At 48.0% G+C, this 9,288-nt stretch overlaps 1 protein-coding gene across 4 annotated transcripts; it reads left to right on the plus strand.

Annotated features, from left to right (window-relative positions):
• Window positions 1–476: 476 nt before the first annotated feature.
• On the plus strand, window positions 477–5,195 carry LOC103650877 (U-box domain-containing protein 45). Of its 4 annotated transcripts, none has more exons than XM_008676468.3 (6): window positions 477–964; window positions 1,642–1,723; window positions 2,053–2,238; window positions 2,364–2,471; window positions 2,755–3,965; window positions 4,083–5,195. In XM_008676468.3, exons 2-6 carry the CDS (start codon window positions 1,673–1,675, stop codon window positions 4,924–4,926), a joined length of 2,400 nt encoding a protein of 799 aa, XP_008674690.1. In that variant the 5' UTR covers window positions 477–964; window positions 1,642–1,672; the 3' UTR covers window positions 4,927–5,195. The 4 variants fall into 4 exon arrangements, with proteins under 4 accessions (XP_008674690.1, XP_008674691.1, XP_008674692.1 ...); XM_008676469.3 differs by having other exon boundaries at window positions 482–964; window positions 1,646–1,723; XM_008676470.3 differs by having other exon boundaries at window positions 486–853.
• Window positions 5,196–9,288: the final 4,093 nt, after the last annotated feature.

The following is a 9,288-nucleotide window of genomic DNA, read 5'->3' on the forward strand; positions in this document are numbered from 1 at the left end:
CTAAATGAATCTTGTACATTTTATTCAGTCACACATGCTCGCTATTCACTAACCAGCATCCATTCCATGCTAATGGAAGCCCGCACCTCACATCCTGACAAGGACGAAGTCAAAAATATGATTTTTTTTTTCATTGTTGGGGCCAGAGGTATAATTTTAATTTTAGTCCAATGGAAACTGTACCAGCTTTAGGTCCGGGCCCCGTCCCTGTAGCTAACAAATCATTTTCCGAGAAATCAAATGTCTTATCCAAACTTGACCAGAAACATGATAAACAAAAAACGAAAAAAGGGAGTGTGAACCATTTTAATTCTCTTGATGGGGAGCATTATTTAGTCTGTTTGTTTGGCTTTAATTTATACCAGTTTATACTATTTTTATAGTGTTTTTGTTTTTATAAATCACTTAAACAGCCTGCTGAAAACACAAAAAATATTTAGAAAAAAACATTTATTTCACTTCCCCCGAGCTCAGACGGTCAGACCCTGAAATCTGATAAAATCCAGTCTCAACTCCACGTCCCCCACTCTCCATTATTCTTCCCCTCTTCTCTCTTCTCTATCTCTCTCTCTCTCTCCTCCCCCGCGGCCGCGGCCGCCCCACGCTCTTCCTCCTCCTCCTCGCTCGTCGACGGTGACCCCCGCGGAGCCGCGTGGATACCTCGCCGGGGAGATCTGCCTGCCGTCTCTACGGGCAGGTACCAGAGTTGGAGCGTGGTTACTGGCAGGCTGTGGCTGCATTCGGCCTCCCGCTCCTCCTACACGCGCGCGCCCGGCCTCCTTCAAGGTTGGCTCTGAAGACAAAGCCCAAGCTCCCTGCGCTGCTGCGCAAGCGGCCGACCTTCCTGCCGGCGGTACTCCCTGTGCTGGATCCTCTGTCTAGTGTTGCAGCTGCCAGCGCTTCTCATCCTCACTCTACCGGAGTGGAGATCCGTCCGGGCGTGGGTTGATTCCTTCTTTTCGGGGTGAGTGATTCTAGCTTGTTTGGGTGGATGCTCCGAGAGGTCGTTTTCTTGGAACTCATCCTTTGCTGTGGCCATGAGCAATCAAATCGCGCATTAAGACGACATGGATTTGTGTTCTCCGTCGCGCTAGCCGCTAGGCCCGACGCATCTCGTTCACCCAGTTGTGGCTCGGCTAGGTTCTTCAGCTCGCAAGACCGTTCTCACTCTGCCCCCACCCCAAAAAAATATCGGTTCATAACAGCTCCCATGGCCCACGCTAAGTCCATCCCTGAACCTGCCGACATCATGTTTTTCTTCTTCTTTTTTATTTCTGGGCACAAGACTAGTCAAATGCTGCTCACTGGGTGCATTGGCGCCTTAGGTTTGTTCAAAATGTGTGGTTTTGGTAAAGAAAAAAATTATTGGGCTCCAAGGGGCTGGAAATCTCAAAATTTGCAGAGGGGACGTCCTTTTCAGTGGGTTGTTTACGGGAGCCAAAGTTTATTTTTCGTGAACAGTGTATTGCGGGCTTGCCAGTTGGTTTTAACTCTTCCATTTCTACTAATAGTATCTGGACATTTGATTTGCCCCATTCTACAATGTCCAGACCCGTTCTTTCCTTTTAGCCTAAGAAAAGGCCTTGCCAAATGTTCAGAGTGAAATGCTAATGTTATCTGTTTTTCTTGTGATTATTGTAGTCAGATGTTGGAGCTTAGGTAGTAGCCAACGATGGAAGCAATGGAGGCCGAAGAAGGTCCTTTTCTGGCTAATGATGCCAAGGTATCATCTTTACACGGAATATGTCTGGTATTCCTGTTAATCTGTTGTTTGCCTAACTTTTGTAAGTACATCATAAAAGCCTGTTATGTTTATTGATCAATGAGAGCCACCTTTTCTTTTCCATATTATTTAGGTGGTATTTGTTTCAATGGTTAGTATTATCACAATGCTTTGATTTCTATAAGGTTCCTTTTTCTTTAAAAACTAGTTTGTACTGTATTGGGCAAACATTATACTTGTACTGTAATAAGTTACTGGGACCTTATAGCTTTCCGTTTTGGGGTTTGCTTAATTTCGCAGTGAATCTGATTTTTTTCTTGTTTATGCAGTTGCACGCAGGAATTTGTAGAGCATTTCATCCTTCTGTATCTAAGCTTTCCGCCATTTTCCCCTTTATCGAAGCATCAAGACCCAGAAGCAAGCCTGGTATACAAGCATTGTGTTCACTACATGTAGCTCTTGATAAAGCCAAAGGGCTTCTTCAACATTGTGCAGACTGCAGCAGACTCTACTTGGTAACTTTTTATTCTCCTTGCCCTACTACTGCAACATACTAATTTCATTGCAGGGTATTTCTTCTGTTTTTTTTTGTGTGCAATTGGAACAGTTTATTTTAATAGATATTGTATTTCACTTCTAGGCCATCACTTCGGAAACTGTGCTTTTAAAGTTTGAGAAGTCTAGAAGCCAGCTTCAGGAGAGTCTAAGGCGCACTGAAAGCATAGTAACTGAAGATATTGGCTGTAAGGTATATTGTGCACAAAACTCATCTAACCATTTTTTTCTCGACCAAGGGGAGAGACGCCCCCCTGACTTTTTTCTTAAGAAGCTGGTGCCGCGACTCGAACCCGTGCTGGCTCAGCAGACTGCTTCTTTGGCGTGTCTGGCTGACCAGTTGCACCGTGAGAGTGTTGGCATCTAGCCAATATTTTGGTTCACCATTCTTTGGCATTTTGCTTTTGTGGCTTCATGTTTTTGCGATTATTACAGTGTGTAGTATGTATTGACACCCCGAACATGTTTATGTACAGATTGTGGAGATTGTTGGTGAGCTGGAGGAAATTGTTTTTACATTAGATAGATCAGAGAAGGAAGCTGGTGATGAGCTGATCAAATTGCTCCAGAGAAATAATAAAACAAATGGTTCCAGTGACAGTGGGGAGCTTGAGGTATTCCATATGTCTGCTCTTAAATTGGGAATTACATCTTCTAGGGCAGCACTCACCGAGAGAAGAGCCCTTAAGAAGCTAATTGAGAAGGCCCGTTCTGATGAAGACAAGCGGAAGGAGCTTGTTGTGTCATACTTGTACAATCTCATGAGGAAGTACTCAAAGTTCTTCAGAAGTGAGACTGGTGATGATACAGATTCTCAGGGATCGTCTCCATGCTCGCCAACAGTATTAGGCATGGATGATATGTATGGGCCGTACAACAATGGTCGGGCATTTAGTAGACAGCTTTCGAGCATTCAGTCTTTCAATTCAAGGTTTGGATCTTTCAATTCTAGGCTTGGATCATTCAATTGCAGACGTGGTGGTGGTCCAAGGTCTGAGAATATGTCAATCCCTCCTGAAGAACTTAGGTGCCCTATTTCCTTACAACTCATGTATGATCCAGTCATCATTTCATCCGGGCAGACTTATGAGCGTATTTGCATTGAGAAATGGTTCAACGATGGTCACAGCACATGTCCTAAAACTCAGCAGCAACTTGCCCACCTGTCATTGACTCCAAACTACTGTGTTAAGGCCCTCATTGCGAGCTGGTGTGAGCAGAACGATTTTCCAGTTCCTGATGGTCCACCAGGGACTTTTGATGTAAACTGGAGACTTGCTTTGTCTGACACTGAGGCCGCAGGCTGTGTGTCAGTTGAAAGTTTTGATTGTGCTAATGCAAAGAGTGTCAAGGTTGTCCCAATGGAGAACGTTAGAAAGGAGGAGCCAGCAAACAGTGAATCGGGAACTCTGGATGACGGCTCCTGTAACGATTTCGATTTGAACGAAGGCTATGGGAACTTGCTGCTCCTGCTCCATGAAAGAAGTAACATGAACAAGCAGTGCAGGTTGGTGGAGCAGATAAGGTATCTTTTGAAAGACGACGAGGAAGCAAGGATCCAGCTGGGCTCAAATGGCTTTGCCGAGGCACTGGTTGAGTTCTTGAGGAATGCTGTGAATGATGGAAATGAGAAGGCACAAGAAGTTGGTGCAATGGCTCTTTTCAATCTTGCAGTCAACAACAACAGGTATTGTTTCCTAGTTGTGTGGTTGTCCCTGATTGTTGCTAGTTGAAAAAAAATACTTATTATTACTTAAACTTAGTGAAGTATTTTTTTGCTTATCAAAACCCTTTCTTATTTCAGAAACAAGGGGCTCCTGTTATCTGCTGGAGTCACCGATCTACTTGAGCAGATGATATCGAATCCACGGCTATCTGGTCCTGCCACAGCACTCTACCTGAATATTTCCTGCCTTCCTGACGCGAAGGCCGTCATCGGTTCGAGCCAGGCCGTGCCGTTCCTAGTCGACCGTCTGTACAGCCAAGACGGCAGCGACACGAGAGGAAGCTCCTGCAAGCACGACGCCCTGTACACGCTGTACAACCTCTCGAGCCACCAGGCCAGCGTGCCGGCGCTTCTAGCCGCGGGCATCGTGGACGCTCTCCACTGCCTCGTCACGGAGTCTCCAGGGTCGGAGGAGGGGCTTGGCTGGACAGAGAAGGCTCTGGCGGTGCTCATCAGCCTCGCGGCCACCCAAGCTGGCCGAAAGGAGATCATGTCCACCCCTGGCTTGGTCAGCACGCTGGCGATGCTGCTGGACACGGGCGAGTCGACGGAGCAGGAGCAGGCAGTGTCGTGCCTCCTGGTGATGTGCGGCGCCGACGACAAGTGCATCGCGCCGGTGCTCCAGGAAGGGGTGGTCCCGTCCCTCGTCTCCATCTCGGCGGCCGGGACTGGGAGGGGCAGGGAGAAGGCCCAGAAGCTCCTGAAGCTGTTCAGGGAGCAGAGGCAGCGGGACACGCCGCCGCCACAGCAGCAGCAGCAGCAGCTGCTGCAGAGCCAGCTGGCGGAGGGCGGGAACGGTGGTGGTGGAGCTATCGTGTGCCACCGGGAATCGAAGCCGCTGTGCAAGTCCAAGTCCAGGAAGCTGGGCAGGACGCTGAGCTCGCTGTGGAAGAACAGGGGCTTCTCGCTGTACCAGTGCTAGGAGATGCATGCTAGAGTAGTGTTTTGAGTTGATCAGTGGGTCTGCGTCTGTACATCATCTTCTGCCTTGTTTTTCTCAACTGGTCCTTTCTTCCCCCCTTCTTCTCTGGGGGTGTTGTTTTATTTGAGGTAAAAAAAACTTGATGTTCTTCCCCCCCTCCTCGGTTGGGTGATGTAGGGCATTTTCTTCCATCTCGGCCATGACAGGTCATTTGTACAGTTGCTGCTGCTTCAGTCTATCTGATACTCAGTCTCCCCCTTTTCAGATCAGGCGCTTCTTCCCATTCAATTCAAAACCCAACACGGCTTGCAGCTTGCAAGGAACTGATTGTTCCCATTCTTGTCCTGCCTTGAAGAAGACTCATTGCGCATTACATTGTGAGGTCAAGGTGTAGACTGTAGACTCACGGCTCTTTTATCAGCAGCCTGAGCATGACGCAAAAACCTAACCAGAGCCGAGAACAGGCTTGCCCCATGGCTGACTCTGACTGAGACCACTGAACGACAGGTGATGCGCCGCAAGCCTACAAACAAAAGTTTGTTGGGCTTTAATTCATATCAGCTTCTAGTGCTTATACAATGTTTTATCTCTATAGATTGTAGCAGTCGGCTATAATCCGAGACAAAAAGCGGCTGGCTAGGCTAGGGCACTGCTACGGGTGGCGACAATGCAGGGTTAGGTAAGATTGACAGCAGGAGAAGGACAACGACACCAGGTCGCAGAGATGAAAGGGAAATAATGGCGTCCGCACATCCTGCCGACAGGAACGGACGTACAGAGTTGACACTCCGAGAGCCACACGGAATCGACGACATGTTCGATGACGCCTCGTCCCCGACATCTCACAGGGGCCCCGGACCCCGAGTGGCTAGGACTGGGCGGACGGCCGCGGACCCCGTTCCGTTCCTTCAATCATCACCGTTCAGCACCCAGGTGTTTGTGATAGAAAGGTGTATGTGTACAGTAGATAAGACTATCGGCACTTATAGTACTCTAAATTTACACTCTAAAAAGAATGTTTTATTCTCGTCAGCAAGATTATCCATCTTATACCATAATACTCCACGGTCGTATTTACCCTATGGGCATGTTTGGATTGCTTTCCTTAGCGGCCAAACCACCTTGCTAGTTCACTTCCCCTGCCAAAGTTGGCCGTTTCCTAGGCAGCCAAAATTGGTGCCAAAGTTTGGCCGGCCAATATATTGGCCCAGGCAATCAATCGAGGAGAAATCCTATACCAACTAACATATATTTTATATTATTTCTTTCCACTTCACTTCATTCTTTCTCTGCACAGATCCTCCTCCCTCTTCGCCACCTCCTGTGTTTACAGTAGAAAAGTGTTAGACCTTGTTCGGTTATTTCCAATACACATGGATTGGATGAGATTGGAAAAAATTCTTAAGAAGTTTGACTTGTTTGGGATTCAAACTCATCCAATCTCACTCAATCCTCATGGATTGAGAGCTAACCGAACAAGTCCTTAAGTGTGTGTCACACCCGGATTTCGGGGCACCAAGACCCGGGCGCGAACATAATCACCAGGTGTGCTGGGACCAAGTCTCACACATATGATGAATAATGGCACAGGATCGAATGTCACATCTTTACTACATAACAGGAGTTCTATACAAAATAAATAAATAATTACATTATAAGGAGACAACGGTCCAGCAACCCAAAGTTGACTGGGAGACGACGGCCTAGACCTCTCACGAACTCGTCACAGCATCCTCCATGCGCCTCATCCTGCGGTACCTGTTCTTGACCTGTGGGGGGTGTGAGACAGCAAGAGTGAGCTCACATACGTTCATCGCTCAGCAAGTTGTGGGGAATAATGTGCATGAACTCGCCAAAGGTGGGAGCTCACGTGAAGTGTAAGGCTTACCAAAGAGGATGGTTAGAGCTGAGCATTGCTTTTAAAGTTGGTCAAAATTTTATTAGCAATTACTAAGTATAAGTAAATACCAACCCAATTAAATAGTAGAACAGAAGTAACAACATCACCTGCGATGCAATGCATATGACAAATTGAATTTAAGTTCCATAAATTAATCATCAGAGAGTCCTGAGCTGCTCATGACCGTGAGCTCGGCTAGTATACCAGTTTTACACTCTGCAGAGGTGGTACCCTTTACCCACAAGTCATGTTACCCATCTGCCAAGAGATCGCGACTTCCCATACACCTCTACCGAGGAGGCGAGGCAGGGTAACACTACGAGGCCTTTACAAAGTTCCACTAGCTTCAGAAAACCCGCTACAGTTTATAGGAAGCTCCAATGCAGGAATCCCTTGCAGGACCGCCATCACAGCAAAATCCTCCCGAGGGTCTTCCCAGGAATCCCTTGCAGGACCGCCATCACAGCAAAATCCTCCCGAGGGCCTTCCCAGGAATCCCTTGCAGGACCGCCATCACAGCAAAATCCTCCCGAGGGCCTCCCTACACTGACCACTCCCCTACTGCCCTTGCCCCTTTCGGGTAAGGTAGTCCTCCACTAGCTTTCCTAATTAGTCAGCCAAGGGCGTCCCATTAAACCCTTGTGGTGGCACGTGGTTCTCAAGTTAAGCTCTATGTTCCAATTAACATTTAATGATCTTGTCATGAACATAAATAGAATAACAACATAATTGGAACATAGATGTAATGAAATATTAACCCAAAACCATATAAAGCAGTAGCAGAACTACCCAAGTGATTCAGGGGTAAACAAGGTATTCAGGACGAACAAACTAGGGTGACCTATTGGGTCCCATCAAAATTAACCTATGCAGATCATTATGATTAATCAGAACATGAGTAGGTAAAAGAAGTGATCAAGGGCACAACTTGCCTGGGACTTGAGATTCCAGGTACCGGGATGATCTTCAGGTGACACGTGACCTCACTGCTATTCGTAGCAATACAAACAAACAGTGTATGGGCAAAATTAACATCACAACAAACATAAGAATAAACTGAGTAATAATAATCTACGCGTTGCTACGATACTAACGCAACTGGAATGAGTCAAATCGGATTTAAAACGAATGAGATACGAATTTCCTAAGGTTTTATGTATTTGATACGAGATTAGTTAAGAAATAAATTTTAATACCATCTTCATGTTAAAACAGAGGTGCTATGTAATAAACAACATTATTACAAAATTTTAGGAACTGGAATGAAGTAATTTGGAGTTCATATGCATTTTCTATGAATTATTGAAGTTCTAGACATTATTTATACATTGAAAATCAATTTGAAATTTAAATTCTCGGGTTAAAACTATTCTGGACGGGGCCTCAATAACCAGAAAACTCAGGGGCTGCTCGCATAAAATTTCCCAGGCACAGCACTCCACTCTCTGGACGGCGGGTTGATATCCTTTAACCCTAGGGTCTCTTTAGCAAAAGGTGCAGGCCGAAGGGGTATCGGAGAGCACTGGCCGCCAGATCAACAACGGACGGCTACGATTAGAACTTATCTATTATGAAACGTTATGCGATGGCGTCCCTCGGATCAGAGACTGACGATCCAGATTTTAAGTAGCCGAGGCCCTGCCGGATCCGCCCGATCGTGATCCAAGGGCCACCACAGATCCGCGCGACGTTACATCCCCAATTAAATCCGGACCGCACAACAGCGAATCCACGGTTCACTCTAGTTTGTCCCTCCATCTAATCACGGTCGTCCGAGAAACATCTAACGGTCCGGAGCTTGCCTCCCCAAGCTAGCTACTGACGCGGCGGCGCCGTTGGCCCAAACGACGGAGAGATGGCCGGACTTTGGCCATCCCGTCCAGGAGGGCCCCAGCTTCAAATCTAAAACGCGCGTCATGCAATTCTAGGTATGGCGGACGCAAGGAAAGGGCACTCACCGAAGACGGCTGCCGAGACGACGCTGGCCACGGCGAGGGGCGGATTCACAGTGGTGCGACAGCAACGGCGAGCAATTCACCGACGACCCCGCCGTCAAGCCCGCCCGAAGCGTAACCATGCCATCCACGCGTCTATTCGAAGCCCCTAGACCCACTGGTTGAATCCCGAGCTGTACCGTGCGCGAGTTCCACGGTGGCGGAACTTTCCCCCACCCGCACCCACTCTCTGTCTCACGGCGAGGTGTGCTCAGGGCCTGCCCGGTGCTTTGTGATGATGGACAGGGAAGGGGTGGTCGTGACCCGATACTTGTAGGCATGGCGGCGGCTAAACAGCCCCGAAGCTCGCGGCCGCCCACGCGACATGCACGGGACGGGCGTTGCGCGGGGGAATACGGAGTCCGCGCGGTGATGTGCGGCGTTCGCAGCGGGGAAGAAGGAGTCCGTGATGGCCTGGCCCACTCGACAGGGTCACCGCGCGCGCCCAAGAAAGGGGGTGTGGGACTG

This window comes from Zea mays, chromosome 3 (assembly GCF_902167145.1).
Source record: "Zea mays cultivar B73 chromosome 3, Zm-B73-REFERENCE-NAM-5.0, whole genome shotgun sequence".
NCBI lineage: Eukaryota > Viridiplantae > Streptophyta > Magnoliopsida > Poales > Poaceae > Zea > Zea mays.

Coding starts and splice junctions, on each gene's coding strand:
- LOC103650877 (XM_008676468.3), top strand. CDS start 1,673: ATGGAAGCAATGGAGGCCGAAGAAGGTCCTTTTCTGGCTAATGATGCC. Junction 1,724..2,052: donor TTCTGGCTAATGATGCCAAG/GTATCATCTTTA, acceptor TTGTTTATGCAG/TTGCACGCAGGAATTTGTAG. Junction 2,472..2,754: donor CTGAAGATATTGGCTGTAAG/GTATATTGTGCA, acceptor GTTTATGTACAG/ATTGTGGAGATTGTTGGTGA.